Source organism: Schistocerca cancellata, chromosome 4, assembly GCF_023864275.1.
Source record: "Schistocerca cancellata isolate TAMUIC-IGC-003103 chromosome 4, iqSchCanc2.1, whole genome shotgun sequence".
NCBI lineage: Eukaryota > Metazoa > Arthropoda > Insecta > Orthoptera > Acrididae > Schistocerca > Schistocerca cancellata.
The window spans coordinates 690,745,139-690,767,853 of NC_064629.1; the positions used below are offsets into that span (position 1 = coordinate 690,745,139).

General features: G+C 42.5%; 1 protein-coding gene across 1 annotated transcript in view; it reads left to right on the top strand.

Moving 5' to 3' along the window:
• The first annotated feature begins 2,161 nt into the window (after positions 1–2,161).
• LOC126184707 (uncharacterized) overlaps positions 2,162–22,715 on the top strand; it is a 187,440-nt gene continuing 166,886 nt past the window's right edge. The window contains exon 1 of the mRNA XM_049927226.1: positions 2,162–2,278. Within this exon, the coding sequence (XP_049783183.1) occupies positions 2,203–2,278 (76 nt within the window). The 5' untranslated portion in view covers positions 2,162–2,202. The remainder of the gene's footprint in view (positions 2,279–22,715) is intronic.

Sequence of the window (22,715 nt, forward strand, 5' to 3'; positions counted from 1 at the left end):
CTCGCTTGGTCAGACTGAAAATGAATGAATAAATAAATATCTCCTGCAAACATAGAGGGGCGGCGCGTTTGTACGTGTTTGTTCACCTTTCCTGCGTGCTGCTTATTTGTTTATGATGATAGTGGGTCATGTTACTATTTAGAATTTTCGTGGAGACATAAAACTGCGATTTACACATTATCATAAGATGTTGACAAACTAGGACGCTGCAGACTCCTCGTTCTTTTTGCGGAAAAACGTGTAGGATGAAGCATTTTATGTTAATTTTTTAAACGCCTTTTTCTTGAACACATCCATAACCAGTTATTCAGTGGCGGAACGGAAGATATGTTTTGCTAGTGGTCCGTTCCGCATTTATCAATAAATCTTCGATTCTTTAGAGAATCGAAATCCCATGCATAAAACAGGTGCAAGGGAGGGGACCAAACAGAGAGATCATCGGTCCCATCGGATTAGGAAAGGATGGGAAAGGAAGTCGGCCGCCTCCTTTCACAGAAACCATCCTGGCTTTTGCCTGAAGCGATTTACGGAAATCACGGAAAACCTAAATCAGGATGGTAGGACGCGGACTTGAACCGTCGTCCTCCCGAATGCGAGTCCGTGCTAACAACTGCGCCGCCTCGCTCGGTAGAAGAGGTTTGATATTATGCTTAAAGTTTGTTGGGAGTCAGTAAGTGCTCTTGTCTTCAAATACTGGAAGAATGAAGTTCGCGCCGTCTGTTACACGGCTTCAAAACAAACACACTGTTTCTAACTGTAATACTTACCTTATTGTGTTACACTTTTAACATAAGATTATATCCTTTAATTACGGCAGTATTTTAAATTCGGTCAGTAACTAAGCGAAATATTGAAAATCAAAGTTATATTGCACCTCGAAGCCGTTAGATAGGCAATTTGTAACTGTTTCTTCGCTTGGTAATTTAGATAGATTTTCTTACTTTGTTCCTCCTTCATCCATGTATATGAAAACGAACGTATTTACTTAGTCATTACCTTTTTCAAATTGCACATACATGCTGTGGTCCACATGTATAATAATTTTGTTTATTTATTTGCTTTCTAATGGCGCTACAGTCTGGAACTGCGCGACCGCTACTGTCGCAGGTTCGAATCCTACCTCGGGCCTGGGTGTGTGAGATGTCCTTAGGTTAGTTAGGTTTATGTAGTTCTAAGTTCTAGGGGACTGATGACCTCAGAAGTTAAGTCCCATAGTGCTCAGAGCCATTTGAACCATTTTTGCTTTCTAATGAATGAATGTTTCACTCTGTAGCTGAATGTGCGCTGTTTTGAAATTATCCCCTCAGATTAAAATTGTGTGCCCGACGGGACACGAACCCGGAACCTTGCGTTTCGTGAGCAATGCTATTACCGAAGTCATATAGTTCGGCAACATTGCAGAACGAAATATTATGGTCCGCAGCTCGTAGTCGTGCGGTAGCGTTCTCGCTTCCCGCGCCCGGGTTCCCGGGTTCGATTCCCGGCGGGGTCAGGGATTTTCTCTGCCTCGTGATGACTGGGTGTTGTGTCCTATCCTTAGGTTAGTTAGGTTTAAGTAGTTCTAAGTTGTAGGGGACTGATGACCATAGATGTTAGGTCCCATAGTGCTCAGAGCCATTTTTGAAATATTATGCTCAATTACCCTTGAGTTATGTTTCGAACATACATAAATAAAGAAACCAAGAAAACGCAATTGGGGGAGATCTTAAGACGGCAGAGAAATATGTGACTGTCGCGGGAAAGTCTAACAGTGACCTTACCTAAAAGTTGTGACACTTTTAGGTTATGTTTTTGAACGCTCTCTCTTCATGAACTAAAATGTTAACCATCACATTCACCATTTAGATGGAAACGTGACGCAGACTACACAGTATTACTACTGAAATCGAGTGTGCTCCTGCGATACACCTTATCTGCAGCATCATCTCGTGCTGTCACTCTGTGCAGTTCCAGTAGATAGCGAGACAGAAAAAACGAAAGGTAGCAGAGCCGAAAACGGAAACAAGAGAGGCGGTATCACGGCCATGTGATTGGTCGGTGGCGCTAAGCGACGTGTAAACACGGCAGCACGGCCGTTGTGTAAGAAGGTGGCGTGATGCGTAGTTGCGGCAGCGGCCGCACCCGCGGTGGGGCAGCGCTTGCGTCGCTGGCCGTGGTCGGCCGAAGCGCGCGCGAACAGTTTGGCCACGACCACGTCGCCGCATGCACGCCAACTCTCTCTCCCGCTCTCCACTGCACGCCGCTGCCATGCGAGCCGTCTTCGCTATCGCCTGCTCAGGTACAAACGCTTTCGCTCGCATTTTCTGCGTAGTATCCTGCGTTGACACAAGCTTAAAAGCATTCACACGTAGACTGTCGAGGAGACCCGAGACCGATTGTTGCGCTGACGTTTGGCTCGTTTACTTTTTAATTGGCACCTTGCCTTCGCTTCACGAAAAGAGAGACGAGACCAGGATACCCTCTTCAGCGCACCTTCTCCCGACAAAATAAAAAAAAAAAAAAATAAAAAAAATAATCAAGAGTTAGTGTTCTTACTAGAAGATAAACACGGCGCGTCTTAAGCTGAAGATTGTTTACAGTAATGCGTCCACCGCCTGTACAGGTAAACCAAGAGAGTTAATGAACATAACGGAATTTACTGAGCATTTGTTTGTAAACAAATGACTTGTTTGCGAAGTAGGACTTGTCTAAAGTAGGAATGCAAAATAAACCGCACAGATGAAAATAAAGGCCATCATATGTGGAATAGTTGCTATTACAAATGGAAACAATTACTTGACATTTTGATTAATATAGACTGCATATACAACTGCACCTCCGCATGCGTATCTTTGCAATTAGTTAGCCGGTGTCAACTTCACGAATTGGCTTGTTCCACTTAGATGTTATCCCGCTATTACTAACATGGAAGTGTAAAGGTACTTAGAGCAAATATCAGAAAATGCAAATTAGTAGTGTCCATATGCGGCTCTAGGCCTACAAATCTCTCTCCCAATTAAGATTGTTGGTGCAGCGTGGTGCCGGCCGTCTGGCGTCAACAGAACGCAGGCAGGGCCGGTGAGGTAACCTTCGTGTGATGACAGAAATATGCCGTGAAAATGGACCAGTCACGATAACAAGACTGGTTTGCTACATGCCGTTAACATCTGAGGAAAAATGCATGTACTAATATTGCGTAAGAGGTTATATACGGCTGTTGCATAGGTAACTTGTCGATTGCTGTCACTTTGTTAAAGCGCTAGAGTCATTTACACTAGTAAAGTACATTATCGTAAAACACTGACGTGATTAGTTAGAAATGCTACTCTTTGACAGTTCCGTTATCCGCTGCACTAAGCAAGTGTAGACAGTGGCACGGTTAATCTGACATTTAAATATTACTTTGCGTCTTTCTGGTATTTGGGGCACGAAGTATAAGACACGTTGTGCTCAGTCACACGTGTGATCACTAGTATCTCGTCTAGCAGTAAGGGACACTCAACACCTGACGCTGTCGTGTCGTACGCTAGTCACGTGCGTCTCTATAACTCGAATTTTATCATTCCAAGACTACAAAAAATTCGCGGATGTGAAACAGCCTTCTCAGTAGTATCGCATTTATGTTTTGCTATTTGTAAGAATCAAATTGATTTCGTATTGTTCGATGTTCGGGCGGACTCACGCCAAAAATACTTTCGAAAGTTCTCAAAGGATGGTCAAAGCATCTGGTGTTTTGATAAAAACTGTCTCCACTGCTGTGATTTCCCAAGTCGTCTTTCATTTATAGCTTCTAGCGCTGCGACAGTAGCCTTAGCCGGTTTGACTGCTGCACAGCACGAGCCAGGCCTTTCCTTCCTTCGCGCTTTGTCCCAACTTCCGATCGGTTGTTCTACACAGCACGCAACTGTTACGTTACCATTTCCTGCTCTCGCTGAAGCGACGATTGAAACACGAAACAGTAAAAGTATCGTTCTGCAACTTTCTAAAGGTGATACAGAGAAACTTCCGAATTTTAAAATTTTTTAATGTCCAAACTAACCTTCGTTTGAGGGAAATTTTATCTTTCATGTAGGAACCACAGTAAATATTTAGACCCGAAGCATAGCAGTAAATTTCGGTTCACATCTCTTTCGACAATGCTTCCGGAACAAATTTCTACTGCTATTTGGATCCTTTCGGCAAAAAAATAAAATTTGCGTCGCGAATTAGGACTAAAATCCAAATAACTTTTTTCGGCTCTTTCTCGATAGTCCACAGAAACGAAGTTCAGAACACCGTCAGACAATTCTGATTGTTCTATGGTGTCCTCAGTCACCTTAGGTTTCCTCAATGAACCTCATATGAAAATCCTCCTTAACCAAGCCGAGCTACTGTTCGGTCTCTAACGACCGGACGACCTATCGTGCTACAAGACATACCCGCCCGAAGGGCACATCTGCTACCGCCCACTCTTCAAACTCGGATGCTCTCCCGCTGGCAATGCAAGAATAGCACAGACACGCCGCGGCTAAGCCTGCCCCTACACCTTGTTTTTCCCGCAAGCCACTCTATACTGTGGATAGTAGTGGTAATGTCGCTTCCTTTCTGTTCTCGGAAGGGGTTAGGGAAGAATGAGTATGGCCCTGAAGTATGCGATATTAGTTTCCCCCAAATTTATACAGTAGCGTCAGAGTTGCGTTTCTTCGAGTGAATCCCGGAGAAGTCCCCTGAATATCTCCGTAACTCTTCGCATCGATTAAGTCGCTATAACTCTTACTGCACGTACTACGCTAAAATCTATCGCGTAGGTTTGATCACAAAGGGCGCTGCTAAATAAGATGGTAAAAGTGTATGCGGTCTCGTTTGCAGACGCGTCACACTCCATCCCCAAAACTTTCCAAACAGATAGAAGATATCGATTAAACATACCCATTTCGGGTTTCAAGCATTCGTCAGTCGTCTGATAGCTCTGAAGCGTCGCTTTAATGTTTTAATCGAATACTGCAAGGTTTTGTTCCGTTCCGTTCGGACAAAGTGGCTAAACCTACATTTGTGGCATTTAGAAAAGTTAATGAATACGTAGTCCAAGGAATGTCATCAGGAGCAGCGTAAATGTAGTAATTAAAAATACTAAAGGTACACGACAAAGATTCTTTCTATATGTTAAATTGTTACTAATATTCGAAATTGTGGTGAATATACCTTTTTGCTTATGAGGCCTGATTATGTTTTTGAAGAGAGAAATCCAACTTCAACTACTGCCGGAATCTGCGGCACTGGCGTAAGAGGCGAGTCTGGCAAAGACGGATCTACCTTTCCCTTACACTGGGGATCTAAGTTTTGTTCTTCCATGCAAAACGCTGTCTAACCAGTGGAGCTACCTGACGACATTCACGAGGAGCATGGTTCAATACCCTTTCCGGCTGTTCAAGTTTAGGTTTTCCCTAAATAACTAAAGTCAGAAGCCGGGACCGTTCAAGACGGCTAATTTTCTCCCCCATCGTTGTCCATTGCGAACTTCAGTTTCTACTGCCGTTAGTGACAGGTCGTAAAAACGTTCCTCCCTTTAAAATTGTTTTAGGTGCAGCGTCCGTAAAATATGGAAGATCCCGTGGACCAGAAGCCTGTCACTGCTGAATTGCAACCATTGTGGTGTATGTGGCGGATCTCACTTTCGCTAGTCCTGACGTTTCCTCTAAACGTAGAGCGGCTATCAGCGCTCCGATGTTTCTCTCGACAAATGCGCAGTTTCTCAACCAAAAATGTCTTTCACATAGTCATATTTAATATGGATCTCCGGTGCACTTAAATTCGCGCGGACTGCATAATTACATGCCTTGTCTGCAACGAAATGCATTGATATTCGTCACAGACTGAATATTTGCTGGATCAGGCCTCGTCCAAAGAGCCTGTCTCTAGAAAACGCTTACCAAATAAGGCGTGCTCAGTTTTTAAGTACCTCTCTTGTACGTGCCCAACTTCACAGAGCGATGCTGACGGAACGAAACTTTCAACAGAGCCGAAAGCCATTCATGTGCGTTACTTCACGCTTGACAAGCGCGGACGATCAAGCATTCTGTGTAATAATACTCAAATCTCCTTCGCCTCAAAACAAAGTATGGTTGTACAAGCGTGAATATGTGCTTATAGTATATGGAGATCAGACGAAGATTTGCTTTGTCGTTGATGCTCGTAAGAATAAAGAGGAAAAGTTATATGCGGAATTAAGACAATTTAATGAAACAAAAAAACTGATCGCAGTAAAATTTTCAGAATCAGAGGGGGGACATATTTGAATGTATCACTTAAAACTAAATGCAAGATGCAATCACGAGAGCAATTAAAACATCAAACAAGACTGACAGCGATACTGCAATTTTTTGCGAGGTAAAAGCGTTGTGAAGACTTATTACTTATCTATATGTATCTGTAATAGTCGTTGGCTTGTGGATCTCTTTCTTCTTTCCCCAAATTAATACTTTCCATTTTTCTTCTCCCCACAGTAGTTGGTTATGGGTTAAGTTATATTTTTAATAACGGCGTTTGACAGGGTCACTTTGTATTTTGTTAAAAGTATAACTTACGTAACGTCTCCCTGCCTCAACCGTGATAGGCTTGAGTTAATCCCCCTGAAACATATGTCTTTGATATACCTGTATAACCTTTTCCAGAAATTTCAGATTTGCTTCATATCAATAGACACAGTAACGCTACGAAGATTACTGCACAATAGACGTTTGCTTGTACAAGCCTGCAAATTGTCGGTACTCTCCCAAGCATGTTTACGTTATGCTTGCTTGAATGAAAATGGATAAAGCATCAAATAGCTCGAAGTCTGATTGCTTGCGAAGTATTAGCCTACAGACGTTCAAGCACTCTTGATCACTTATGATCAAGGTTGCAGTGACATGTTCAGCCACTTTCCGACACAACCGGATAGGTTAGTTAACACTCTGGAGACTAACCACTAGGAAGAATATTGGACCTATCAAACCGACCATTTATGCCGTTTTTCAAAGCATTACTGCCACTTACGTAATTGCACCTTCAAGAGTAATACATACTAAAAAAGGACCAAGCTTAAAGATTTGTTTCAGGTCTTTGACAGATTACAAAAAATTAAACTAATGACAAAGTATAATTATCCTCCCAAGATAAGTGCGATTGAGCAGTGTCATCCTTGAACTTCCAAAATTTCTTGCTTACTCAACACACGTGACGTATTGGTAACAGACATACAGCAAACTGCCCATCCTAACGAGTACATGCTTGAAACTTTCAATATCATATTGGCTCAGCCATTTACGACAGCAACTGTTAATTTCGCTGATGTTTGTCTGAATAATTCTAGAAATCAACAAGTCAAGGGGCAGATCGCGAGATGTCCATACAGTATCCTCACACAAAATAAGTCCAATTTTCGAGTGATAGGTGGCTCGCGCGTCGAGAAAATCGTGGTCTAAACTATACTCGGGCGCGATCTTTTTAACATAAAATTGCGACCCGACCTATGCTCAGACTTAGTCTCCAAAGTGTTAAGAACGTTGCCTCCCACAGTAGGGGTCGGTTTGGTACACCTTTGTAATCTAAGGAAATTGTTTTTATTCGCATTTTCTATCCGTTCTAGGTTGTTTGTGGCGTGTGAGGAAACAGGAACGAAAAGCGGCGCAGATTGGTAGCGGAAGTTAGCAAGCACGCGACGTTTCATATTGGGAGACGAGAGTCAGCGGGTGGGTATAAATTCCTTTTGGCAGCGCCGAGGGCGGCGCCGGTAGCAGAGCGACAGATACTGCAGCCGGAAGGCGCGTCCAGCGGAACGCGTCGCCCCTGGGCTCTGCTCCCCCATGCGTGGCCGACGCCGTGCTTCGCCGCACACCGTGGCAGGGTTAGTTGCCGATCAGCTTCGGGGCAGCTGATCATCTCCGTGGCCTACTGCAGTGTGTGATCCGTACGTACGAGGTATCTCGGAAGATAAGTTAGCATTTGACCGGGGATCTCAATTTGTTAAATGACGTAAGTCAGCTTACACAATATACGACACGATGAGATACACTCAACACGTAAGTTGTAAGCGGTCTAAAGGGTTATAAAGGCGCGGTTCCTTGCCCTTGCAAGTACGATACTAACCGATCTTGGCAGGTGGACGTCGTACTTTACCTTCTCACGTGGTGAATCTTTCATATTTAATAGCTACACATACTGTTAAGTCCCCCGCCGCGGTTTCTGTCTTTATATTCGATCAGATCTCAGGAACTACAGGAAGATACAGTAATATACTAATTCAGGAGGGGGTTTGAGGTTATAAACTTGTTTGGAAAACATACGGATGAAAGTAACTTTAGCATGTCAGTGCCAAGCTCGATGGAATCTGGACTGCTGCAGTACAGCACAGAAAGTCACTAAAAGAAATAGCAATGGGACTAACAGAAATGACAATTTTATTCAAAGACAATACTCAGAAGCCTCCGTGATTTATGATGGTCCCCTGGATACTACAGAAAGAGAGCGACGTAGTTCTTAATAGGGTGCGTGGTAACCACGGATTGCAGTGCATGCTCTGTAACGAGACGCCATTCTGGCCACAAGGCTGGTAATGGGTTCTTATGGTAGGGCTTTCCACCCCTTCTCCATCGCGGCCCCCCTCCTGAGCGGTTGTTCGTGCATGTGGACGTGTAACAGAACGTCTCCCCCAACGCATCCCACACGTGCTCCATGGGATTTAAGTCGGGGGAGCGGACAGGCCAGTCCATTCCAAGAGCTACTCCACCTGCTCTGTTAGATGCGGTCGCACATTATCATCCATACAAATTAAGTCAGAGCAAATGCACTCGTGAAAAGACGCGCGTGGGAAAGGAGTATAGTGGCACAATAACGATGACTGCTGAGTGTATCGTAGGAGATCACTACGGCCATGTAACATTGTGGCTCCGCTTACCCTAACGTCTTGATCACCAAAACTATCACGCTCTACAGTGGTACTGGGTTCATTATCGCTTTGGTGGTCCAGGTGTTATGGTGTGGCTAGGCATAATGTTGCATGGACACGTTGCCTTCCAAATCCTAAACACTGTACCCCCCTGGTTATAGTGACACTACTCCTCCACCACTGGGATGCATTCGGCCCTGACTTCACTTTTATGGATGATAATGAGAGTCCGAATCGAACAGTGCAGGTTCAGCAGCTCTTGGAGTAAGATGATATTTAGCGAATGCATTGGCCTGCCTGTTCTGATCTGAATGCCATAGCGCACATGTAGGATGTGTTTGGGCGAGTACTGCAACATGTCCACATGCACCAACCACCATACAGCAATTATCAACAGCATAGATGTGCTGCAAATACATACAAAGAAAGATCCTTTATCATTTAGCTACAATATAGCAGGTCAGCAACTAGAAGCAGTTAATTCCATAAATTATCTGGGAGTAGGCATAGGAGTGATTTAAAATGGAATGACCGTATAAAATTAATCGTGGGTAAAGCAGATGTCAGACTGAGATTCATTGGAAGACTCCTAAGGAAATGCAATCCGAAAACAAAGGAAGTAGGTTACAGAACACTTGTTCGCCCACTGCTTGAATACTGCTCACCGGTGTGGGATCCGTGCCAGAGAGGATTGATAGAAGAGAGAGTGAAGATCCAACGGAAAGCAGCGCGCTTCGTTACAGGATCATTTAGTAATCGCGAAAGCGTTACGGAGATGATAAACCCCAGTGGAAGACTGCAAGAGAGACGCTCAGTAGCTCGGTACGGGCTTTTGTTGAAGTTTCGAGAACATACCTTCACCGAGGAGTCAAGCAGTATATTGCTCCCTCCTACGTGTATCTCGCGAAGAGACTATAAGGATAAAATCAGAGATTAGAGCCCACACAGAGGCATACCGACAATCTCTTTCCACGAACAATACGAGACTGGAATAGAAGGGAGAACTGATAGAGGTACTCGAGGTACCCTCCGCCACACACCGTCAGGTGACTTGAGGAGTATGGATGTAGATTTAGAATGGAACGCCCTGCCTCAAGAACTTCTCAAGCTGTCGGTACACGGAAAGAATTAGCTGACGTTGACACGACGCTCTAAATTTTTTGTGACGCCACTTCCTCCTTTTTCACATTAAGTAGCCATTTAGTCACGTGAAACACAAAAGTTCGCGATATTTCGGCAACGTGCCACTTAGTTGAACCAACAGGAAGTAAGTGCGCTCTCTACGTCATAAGCAGAAAACGACGTGCCGTACTATATCTGTAGTGTTAAGCAGCAGCACATATTCGGTGGGTTTTGTGTTACACGTTACACCCTATGGAAATGTGCTTAAGCGCCAGCACATTTATTGTCTCGGGAACGAATTGTTACTGGTACGATTTGTTTTAATAAAAGTACGGGAAACAGATTGGTGGTGAAATACTTTCGTATTTAGTTTCCACCTTACAACTCGCGTGTCAAGACAGACAACCGTTGTAAGGCAGTGACCCACTGAAGATTCATGAAAGTGTGTTGTTCTTGTTAGGATTTGTTTTGTCAGTTGATATTTTTTGGGGATTAAAACTTTTAGGAGACTGCAAGATGAAATGTGTGATCGCTAGGAGAGTTTCAATATAATGTAGTTGAGACTCCACCTTTTGAAACCGAGGGTAGATTGGTAGTGTGGCAGCTTCCTGCTGTATAGAAACGTGTTTTCACCTTTGTATTGTCTAAAGCGTTGTGGGACTTTCCTATGGTATTAATATAAATAATTCATTAATATTTGATGCTATGTAAGTATAAACTGTCAGGTGTGAGTTTTTCCCATTTGGTGAACTTAGTTGATTTCATTTTTGTCTTATTACACATTCCTGGACATTGAAGTTCCTTTTATATACACCATGGACAGAACAACATGACTAACATGTGGTAAAGAGGAGTTGTGTGTTTTAATAGAGCTAATGTAAGAATTCTATGCACGATCATTTTAGTGAACAAACTGTGGATTGTGGGTCAAAGCGACAACTGCCACTGGAGAGCGCTGAGAGCGAAAAATTACGTTAACCATCTCGTTCCATGTGCCGATGGCGCTGATGTATATCCCGCTCGCGCGCACGTCAACGTTAGCTGCCTCGTCCCGTATGCTGGCGGCTTTTCCAACCTTGTAGCCAGTGTGGGAGCACATTTCAGAGCGTGCATTGTTGCCCGTGCGGATCACACACCCTATTAAGAACAAAATCCCGTCTTATGTCATGTCAAAAGGACCATAATAAACTGCGGCCACTTCTGTGTAATTACTGTCTTTGGATAAAAGCGTGAATTCTGTCAATCTCATTGCGCAATTCTTTGTTACCTTCTGTACTATACTGAAGCACTTTGGTTGTGCTCAGTTTCTTCAAGCCTTGTTACTTGGCAGTGGCACTTGCGAAAGTGTTCGTCCTTAAGTTTGCACAGAAGTGTAATTTATTACCGCTAAATAATAATGTCTGAGAGGGAGAGGAGGTTCATATTAATTGGCGTTTGGAGTGATAGCTCGTGGCAATGGTAGGAGCTGAGATCCGATCAGTTAGAGAAGGCGGTGTCTGGCGGTAAAAACAGTTAAATAACAGCCACTGCACATCCAGAGAGCAACAAAGTTTAATTTGAAACTGCGTATTAAGAACTACTGTAGGGTTTTTTATACGGTTTTCACTGATATACTGATATAAGAGGGTGGTTTGTGTACATAAGTAGGAAGTAACGAATCTGAAGGTTGTCTGGATCACCGCAGTGCTTTAGTAGGCACGATGCTGTTGGAGGTGGTATTCCATTGCCTTCCTCGGACTTTGACCGAACTTACCGAGTCAGTTATTGGGGACTACCGTTAAACGTGGATTTCGCGCCACTGTGTACTCGGCATTTTTTCAGGTAAGTAAACATTGCTGGAGGCGAAAAAAGTTTGGTTGTCAGGTTACGACTTCTTTGTAGACACTTTCGGGTAGTCTAGACGGTGTCATCTTTGTGCAGCGACAAAGTAGACGTTATCTACCTCCCATGTTTAGTTAAAGAGAAACAGCCATTGTGGTGACTATATCGGAAACAGGAAAAGCCGATTTCCAAAGGCCATTTGTGTAAAAAATACTGACGATTGGAAAAACAATATTTCACTGGTCTTTTTTCAAAACCGCTTCAGGCTTAACATGTAAACAGGACAGCGAGAAACTTTCAGAAATTCGGTTTTCGTCTTCCGGTCGTTGCCTAATGTAAACATAGCCGCTCTGACCCAGGCTACTGGCGTGCGGTCAGCGACAAAGATGAAATAACACCGACAATACCCAGCCGCACTTAGCATTGTGTTCAGATATTCGAAGATAAGACTACGTCGAAGCGACAGGACGCTTACAAACTGGAAGACAGTACTTTTAGCTTAAAATGCCTGTACTTCACGACGTTGTCTCCTTTGTAACTGATGTACGCTGTCCATCGTTCTACCAGTGAGCGGATTCAAATATTCAAGCGACACACGTGTAATCTTTTCATTGGACACAAAACACTTAATCCAGCCACAAATTTCTTTTGATGTGCCAATAACTGGAGAGCAGGAGGTTAAGAATTTGATTAGTTTCGGGATTACAGCAAGTCGAACATCAGATCCCTCGGTTTTCCCATTGCTAAAACAATTTTGTGTTTAAGTGCATAGTCGTTCTTAGAAGTTTGGTGCAACCATTGTTTAGTATTATTAGGGTAAATTTACGCTATTTCAATTGTATATTTGGCTTGTGAGGCTTTATTAACTTTTTAGTTGAAACTTCCTGGCAGATTAAAACTGTGTGCTGGACCGAGACTCGAACTCGGGACCTTCGCCTTTCGCGGGCAAGTGCTCTACCGACTGAGCTACCCAAGCACGACTCACGCCCCGTCCTCACAGCTTTAATTTCGCCAGTACCTCGTCTCCTACCTTCCAAACTTCACAGAAGCTCTCCTGCGAACGCGAACGCAGGAGAGCTTCTGTGAAGTTTGGAAGGTAGGAGACGAGGTACTGGCGAAATTAAAGCTGTGAGGACGGGGCGTGAGTCGTGCTTGGGTAGCTCAGTCGGTAGAGCACTTGCCCGCGAAAGGCGAAGGTCCCGAGTTCGAGTCTCGGTCCAGCATACAGTTTTAATCTGCCAGGAAGTTTCATATCAGCGCACACTCCGCTGTAGAGTGAAAATTTCGTTCTAGAAACTTTTTAGCTATCCATGCTTGTGCAGCTGATCAACATACGCAAATCGAGCGTACGTAATGACCATTTGAAGGCTTGGACAAACAAAAATGAGGCACCATGTATGGAGAGCTGAACCCGATAAGCGCGAATAGTAGGAGGAATCAGTGTGTGGAAGCCAGACTTGTTCGTGGAGCATTATATCGAAAGCTTACTGCGCTAAGGCAGAGGGGTCTGCATACCTTCCTTTACTGAAACACAAAAATGTTAAATTACCCGAGGAATATCTACAGTGCGGTAAATAAGACCATTTGGTGAAATTTACAAATCCACAGCTTCTACAGATAACATAAATTATCTTGTATTATAATTCATTCTACTAATCACACTGATATCTTTAGTCCATCAAGGTAACATACGAAACTTTCGTTACATTGTCTGTAAATAATAAAACGGGAGGGCCAAATGCGGGGGAACTGATCAGTTCACTCGAACAAGTGTCCTGTGGAACAACTACTGCTCTGTCCCATGGCCCTTCTCCCAGGTAGAGGACCAAGCAGTTTAGTGGTGCTCGTGGAGCACAAGTTTTGATGTTCCACAATTTAACCCATAGCCTTTTATTTTTAAAAGTGTGTGCAATAGTCTGCCCCGTATTAGATTTGAGGCATCTGAGAGGAATACTTCTGCGTTCTTTTCGATCTCTGGGACCGTATCAGCTACGATATTTTAATGCCTGTGTGTGGCTGGTTCCTTTTTGAATCAAATGTGGCTTGCAGACTGCTACGTAAATCATTGTATTAACGTTATAAGTATCTGCATATAAAACTCCTCTTGTATATGGTCCAAATTGTATTAATCCATAAGTTACCGAATTTCTTTTAGCCACAGTCGTCTAAGTAAAACTTGTAAATGTGTGGCGCTTCATCTGTCTAAACATAAAACATGAACACTACATTGTTCTTAAAAATAGTTTAATTATTTTTGTCTAATTAAAGTCAACGAATCATTGACATTTCGCATCACTGATAGCTGAACCTTGTTAGGTGCGATCAGATTCGTGGTACAATATTAGGCTAACAAGTTTGAGGTTTGTATGTGCTTATCACAGCGCGGTTTATATGAGGTGGGCACAGACAGCTAATCGCCCGTTTAAACAACGTACTCGTATTCTTTAGAGAGAAAAAATTATGGTATGACCAGTGTCAGAATTTCCCTGAATCGCGATATGCGATTGCTCCAGTCCCCGTGCAAACAGTGCATGAAGAAGCATTAATATGGAAATAGGATGTAGCACATAGGTCTTTCAGATTTGGCTTCAGAGCGACATGCATTTTCAGGAATCGAAACTTAAATATTGATAGAATAAAGTCTATTTCCTTCTACAGGATAATATCCGTCCGGTTTACTTGTCAGCTATGAGCACAACCAAAAAATGTAACACTGACAGTCCCTAAAATTTAAGTCAGTGGCGCAAGCATGTTCCGGTTCTTTGCTGTTGGGGGTGTGCACTGGATGAATAACTATGTGCCCAGTGTTCCTACACAGAACCACAGGGAGAGCTGCTGCGTCACGTGCATTACATCTCCATTGGGCCGATCTAGCCACTACGTTAATTGTTCATTAAGATGCAACATGAAGATTTTGTTGCTATTATGCGCTGATGAGAGGTGCTAAATAAGCATAAGCCACTAGATTAGAATGTAATTACATATTCACATAATCGGACGATATTGCTGATGCATATTTGATATTTGGTACACATTTTGTGGAGATTCTTCTCTTGAGTAACTGTCTCATCAAAGAAAAAGGCTTTTTAGAAGCATTGGAATATTTTACAAGTGTCAGACATTCAGTAAAGATGTTTTCGTGCATAAAAATCCGTAAAATCTCAGTAATGTCCTGAGAGATCCTCCACGATACACCCATCTGAGTTGGCAGCTGCTACGTGATGCAGTCGAACTACGTGCACATAAGGAGTCTCATGAAAGTAATTAACCACAAAGAACAAAAAATTCAGAAATGTAAGCCGATATAGCGTTATGTGCTAAATTCCTGCTGCTTGTGAAAATAAAATGTGGTACACACAAATAGGAAAAAAGGTGGAGTATAGTTTGACCATTAGCAGTACTGCTACGAAGGAATAAAGTAAACACTGAGTACGGCAAAAGGCAACGGAACTCGTCCAAAACAGAAAACTGAGGATATTCGCGTCTGTGCGGAAAACAGTCACTTATTCATAATTATGTTAAGATATTGTTTCTTAGGCTGAAGTCTGACATAAACAATTATGACTGCATGTTTTACTTTGTCGCACATGAAAAATTATTTATCTAGTCAACGAAACCAGACTCACAAGACACATTCTTAGGAGCTGAAAGTCAATGGTCGATTTTAAAACACTCTTTCGTAATTTTAACAAGTTACTCTCATCGAAGTGAGCTAGCTGACGATAGAAGGAAATGAACTCTGCGGATGTCTAATCAACGACGTTCACAAACGTCGTAACTGCTTTGATCAGGCGACACAACCGCACTTTCTAAAGCAGTACGCTTTTGTAGTTGCTGTATCAGCCGTGACTTTGAAACTGTGAATAACGCGATTAATTTTTATCCCTGTCTCAAGATCAAAAAACAGGCAAAATTTAGTGGTTATAACATTGTTGAAAGTATCTGACATTTTAGGCTGCATGTCCATGTACTAGATCGCGCTGAGAAAGTAGACATCTTAACAAAGTTCACAGTTTCGCTCTATGGATGTCAAGCGTGCAACTATCTTAATTTCTTCCCGCTGTTGTAAATGTCCAGGTGCCTGAAACTTCATCGCTAGTTACTCCCTATCCGTTTCTCATCTAAAATTCGAGTGGCATTACAGGAGACTAATTTTAATAAAACCACTTTTGTATCACTCACGCAGCAACGAAAAAGTACTGCCTGTTATAAATTTTTTTTCTTCGGTATGCACTATTTCTGCAGGGGTTTAACATTTTTTAGTTTCGGAGTAAGTTTGATTTGAAGCAATCCTTACGGATTCCAAAGTAATTTCATATTTGGTCCTGATACTAAACGTAGAACACATTACTATAGTATCAAAATAACCTGCCGTTAAAGTGTGGTATGATACGTGATACCCTTGTAGCGTGGTACGGAGGCTAACTTGAATAAAGTACCAGAATAAATACTAATTCTGCATTCTATAACTACCCAAATCTCCAACAATTGTGAAATTAATTTTATGCCGTCTTAACACCGAAAGGCAGATATGGGTTTCGGCACACTGTATAGAAATAAAATGCTGGTGACTGAAGAAAGAGCTCTTTCATAAGAGTATATTGTTAATGTTGCAAAAGCGCATTATTATCGGACATCAGTTACAGACTGAGTCCAGCCAGGCTACATCTAGTCCGCCACGCCAATTCGGAGAATACGGCGGAACACTGCGTGGGCGCAGGTAAGAGCGGGGGTGGACGTGGGACGGAGCTACTGTGGTGGGGGTAGCATTCGGCATCCTGCTGAGTGCTGACAGAGGCAGCTGTCCACACGAAGGCTTAGTTGCTTGCATTCATAGAATAATCACCGGATGGACACGTAAAACACGCCAGTACTTCATGTCAGTTCCGACGAAAACAGGCGTCCTTACTTTCTTGTTATCCGGGAGAAAAACCACGACCCGCAAGCTAGTGTGATAAATTTGGCATTATGCTATAGTTTTCTGTATATACCACGACTGACAAATTGACCCCATCTCGTGTAATACAGGTTGAAACTCAACCCCTCCGACAGAATATTGTATGAGGGATGTTTGAGTATTTTATTTTAAGGAACTTGTGGCCTCATGTGGCTCGAAATAGAGTAAAAATATATTTATTCGGTTGGTTACTCTGCGCTTTTCTGAGAAAAAGGCTGTAATATACAATCACCAAAACGCACAACACAAAATATACTATTGTAACAACCCATGACAAATGCAAAAATACTGCGATGTTTGCCGTCACTAGCGTCGTTGTGCGGATCTTCCATTTTATTCGGCAGTAAAACCAAACACGAGGTGTATATCGGCCTAAACTTCGTTAATAAACCTATACACACTGCCGTGTATCACAGTTAACGAAAGAACAACATTGCTGGAAGTACAAACCCGGGACAGAAAAGAGCAGCACCGAATGCAAGCTTGATGGCGAAGAGCAGAGTGACGATTACTATTCACAGCAAGAAGCGTGGGTGGAACAAGTTTGTTTCCATACAAGACACAGCGCATACCGTCGAAATTTTCACTTGTGGAGATATTTTCAGTGCAATCCAGATGCAGAGATAAAGGGGGTAAGAAATTGAATGAAATAAAACTACTGTTTAACGAGCGGCTGGGACCACGAATGTCTTATGCTAAAATGCTCAAATATATCCGAAAGACGTCAGAGATTATGTAGGAACTTGGGTTCACTCTGTACAGTCTCTGTTTTGGTGTTAACGATCAAATTCCAAAGGTCTGGAATTCGATCTTAGTCCTATAATATTTTTCGCTCCTAATAATACTTTATCTGTTTAAAAATGCGAAGTTTCAATGTGTTCAGGATTCTTTTTGGAATGACTGGGTACGCTGGATCAAAGATGGATAGAAAAATTATAAAACCACTAGTAGACTAATATATAACAAACATGTGCGGCGTTCCAAACTAACTTCCGTATTCGCGAATGCTTCAGTTTTGCATAAGAATGACGTGGCTGACGAAACTGGTTGTGACCTCGAAGAAATTGCTTGGGATGAAGGCCGATTAAAACTACTCGAATGCTTGTGTGTCTACAGCGATGCTTTCACATAGTTATTGACCATAAGTTCTATGTATTGTTGATGTATTTATTTATTTGTGGGTATGGTGTGGGTGGAACGTCCTTTCCTCCACAAATTCATGAGACAGCCATCGTCGCAATTTGATTGTTCTGATATTGTTCTGTGGTTTATCTAGAACAACTTTACATCGTAATTTCGTTTTCTCCATACAAAAATTTTTTCTGGAATTGAAAGTAGCGCTGCATAATCTGTCCTAAAATTGTACTTTGCAGCTTTTGAGGTATAATTTCCGCAGTACCGTACTACACGGGTGTACAACTATACGTCTTAAGTAAGATATTCTCGCCTTATTATATGGGACTTGAAAAAAAAATGTTGCAATGGCGATATTAGATCACTGGCTGAAGGCAGGCGTTGTCTAACCGTCAAGTTCAATGCTTTCATGTTACACAGGTGTGCAAGATCAGAAAATATAAGATGGTAGCGTTCATATGCGAATCTGCTGTATCTACACTAAAAATGACATACCTAATCCGTCCTCTCCCATATCCGTGGTAGAGGAAGCAGAACACATGTAAAGAGAAAAACATGTCTGCCTACTGACAGTGCCGCTCTGTTACTCGCTATTCATTTTGCTGTAGATTTTGTTCGTAAAGTTTCCTTGAAACTTCGCACTATTTTCGATAATCGTATCGTGCTTCATTCGTAGTTTGAGTTTCATTCTCTCACACTGCTTTGAGCTCGGTGTGAAGTGTGAAACTATTTGGTTCATTGACCATTATTTGTAACGTATAAAGTCATCACTGAAACAAAGCCTTGCAATCTGTAGCCAACTGTTTTCTTCAGTATACGGAACGTGATCTTTCTTTCCATGATTTGCCTGCAGATAGTACTATATTTGAGGCACCTGTGCCAGTATTACAGACTCGTAAAACAGCAAACTGCAGCAGGCTTGGCCTGCAGGTCACGCCATCTAGGATGTAGTTTGCTCTCTCTCTCTCTCTCTCTCTCTCTCTCTCTCTCTCCCTCCCTCTCCCTCCCTCTCCCTCCCTCCCACCCACTGTTTGTAGAAATGTTGACGTAGTTACTATGTATCGATGACATGCAACCTGAAATACTGGCGATCACCGGTCATTCCGTTGATCACTACAGTTCTGTGAAGAGCAGAAACCACACACACACACACACACACACACACACACACACACACACACACACACACCTTATTAACGACGGTCTTGATCGTGCAATGAACTTTGAGGTTTTCATTGGGTTCACCACCATCAGAATATCAACTGGCAGAGAATAAGATATTAAGTCTAGCTTGTTAGAAGGAACGGTTATCCGTGCCTTGTTTACAGCAGTTGAATTGAAATTGGTATAACAGGAATTAATGAGCCAAAGAAATTGTGTAGCAGGTATTAAGACTTCGTGCCCGTTTAGATCACAACATAAATTTGAAGACAGCCGTTAATTGAACAGATGCAAACCGGACTTACTATCTTAATTTCTTAAAGTCGGGACGACGATGATGAAAGCACTAAAACACGTGCAGGCATATATAAATTCATTTTTTGATCAATATTTGTGTGTCGAGTCTGTTCACAGGTCTGCGCCAAAATTGTTAAGATAGCTGGCACACTTTCATGGCCTTCATAAAATCGTAATGTCTTAAAAAAAATGAAGGTAGCGTTCTCAGTTAACTGCGCCCCTAGTAATGACAAATTATTGCGCCTTTTTTTAAAAAAAAAATGGAAGCATTATTGCGTAAGAAAATCAACAAGAGCTAAGGTATAGACGGCAGTTGCCACCGTTCGCAGGGGTAATGTGAAGGGTCAATTATTCTTAACAGGATACACCCTGAAATAGGATGATGCGCAAGCGAACTATGAGCATTTTTTGCGACCTCTTCCTTCTTTACCCCAGTTTCGTTGATGTTCCGTGATATCCGTTGAAGAATGTCTCAGGAATGGTGCATTTCAACTTGAGCGTCACCTTAAGAGCCTCAACATCTTGGCATAGGTTGGCAAATGTACTATGTCACTGTTCACCTACCGTCTTGCTTACAGTTTTCTCGAAAAACTGACGGTTACTCTACTTACATGCAGTAATCTTCACCGTCTGCAGTAGCCGCTAGCCCTTAATATAAGGTACGGGCCGGGGTAATTGTTGATGGTCGACCCGATAACTGGTTACGTACACGTGGAACGGCATCTTAGCTAGATGACTTTGCAATAGTTTATTCCGCTCATGTACTTTGTGGCGGAGTGGAGAACATCGTGCCTTGAAAACTTTTACAATATACAACGACGATATTAATTTTTTCCAGGTTTTCGGCTAGGAGTGCTACTCCAGTTTTACTAAGGTGTTAAGTCATTACGACCTAAATCTTAATTTATCTACTTTGAAATACAAACAAGTTTTAAAAATTCCTCAACATCGATTTTTTAGGAAGTAAAATACAACTTTTGCCCACAGATGTAAGCCTGTCAGGTACAGTCGATTGTTATCCATGAGTTGGCATTGTGGCTACAGCACTGCACTCTATTTGGAACGAGGTTTGAGTCCTCGTCGGGCTGCTCCGTTTAAAGTATACAGTGATTTCCTCGAATCAAAGTGAATACTCGGATGGTTCCCAAAACATTACCACTGCCCAGCAATCAGTCCGCACCTTTACCTCTTATCTGTTGTCGATGAGACATTATACCGTCTTCCTCCCTTTATCCATGCACGTTTCTTTCAATTAACCGTTACATATCTAAATATAGCCTTCGTATCTGCACCGAGACATGTCACAAAGGTAAGACACAGGATTTGTATTCGAGAGTACGGAGGTTCAAATCCCTGTCCAGGGACCTAGATTTATTTTCTCGTTGTTTTCCTAAATCACTGACGTCAAATGCCGGATGGTTCCTTTGAAATGGCATGTCTCACTTTCTTAACCAATCATGGCTTTTGCTCAGTCTCCAGCGCCCTCGTCGACGGAACATTAAGCCACAATCTTCCTTCGTACCTGTACAGGTAAGAAACAGACTAAGATCATTCTGATAAAGCTTTTACTTTTTACAGAAACTAAAGCGCTCATTGCGCAAATGTAGTTCACTACGACTCGCCCTTACGTTTTTATCTTAACGTTCCATCAAACGCGGTAGATACCTCGGGAGGCAAGATAACCTCCTTTTGAAATCAGTTGCAGGATTCTTAACGATATACTTCTGAGGCGCTGAAGGCGTGCGCACGTCTTGGGATGCGATACAGCGTAATGTTTTTCACCTTCACATTCAGCCCTCATTCTTGAATTGACACGTCTGGAGTAATCTATTTCTGAATGCTTCATGTTTATCTAAATTGCTTTCAGAACTTCTCCACAGATTTGTAAGCATGATTAGTGTGCTTCGAAATAACTGTCGCAGTTGCTAAAAATCCTATGTCAGCTGTAAACTGTTACTGACGTTTTCGTGCGTTCACTTCTGAAATCGCACTATTATTTTTTGAAATGTTGGATCAGACTGATCATGACTGTGACTCGGACTACACGGTTCATAAGTTGGAGAGACGCAGCGAGTGTTCTAGTGAGAGAAGGTACTGATGCTTTGAGGTTTCAGTCAGGATTATGCTAACATTTTTAGCAGTTGCGTGTCATAGTTCGTAAATAAAGTAGGACCTTTTTGAGATAAGGTGAAACTTCTAACGACTGGACATTTGAAGGTTTGGTCGTAAGCGCCTATAAAATAGTCCTAAACTGCGTAGTTTTATTTGTAAAGACCGTTATCTGCTTCAAACATTGTCTAATAAGCCATAATAAACAAGGCATTTTTGTTGCTGCTTAGAGTACGTTATGCCTGTTCTGTCGGTTAGAAAAATGAATTTGCTCTTTCTATTTTCTTCAGGTTCATTTAGAGCCTGGAAACATTAGTGCCGTTCGAATTAGTTTACTGTTTTCCTTTGGCATTACTTTAGTTTAGGAGCCTGCTGACAAATGACCTCAGCTTTAAATAAAGGCAATGGAGGATCAGGCCCCATTTCTCCGCCTCGCAACTAGATATCTAGGCTTTTCGAAGTTTCCATAAATCTCTTCTACATCTATACTCCGCGAGCCACCTTACGGTGTGTGGCGGAGGGTACTTATTGTACCACTATCTGATCCCCCCTTCCCTGTTCCATTCACGAATTGTGCGTGGGAAGAACGACTGCTTGTAAGTCTCCGTATTTGCTCTAATTTCTCGGATCTTTTCGTTGTGATCATTACGCGAGATATATGTGGGCGGTAGTAATATGTTGCCCATCTCTTCCCGGAATGTGCTCTCTCGTAATTTCGATAATAAACCTCTCCGTATTGCGTAACGCCTTTCTTGAAGTGTCCGCCACTGGAGCTTGTTCAGCATCTCCGTAACGCTCTCGCGCTGACTAAATGTCCCCATGACGAATCGCGCTGCTTTTCGCTGGATCATGTCTATCTCTTCTATTAATCCAACCTGGTAAGGGTCCCATACTGATGAGCAATACTCAAGAATCGGACGAACAAGCGTTTTGTAAGCTACTTCTTTCGTCGATGAGTCACATTTTCTTAGAATTCTTCCTATGAATCTCAACCTGGCGCCTGCTTTTCCCACTATTTGTTTTATGTGATCATTCCACTTCAGATCGCTCCGGATAGTAACTCCTAAGTATTTTACGGTCGTTACCGCTTCCAATGATTTACCACCTATGGCATAATCGTACTGGAATGGATTTCTGCCCCTATGTATGCGCATTATATTACATTTATCTACGTTTAGGGAAAGCTGCCAGCTGTCGCACCATGCATTAATCCTCTGCAGGTCTTCCTGG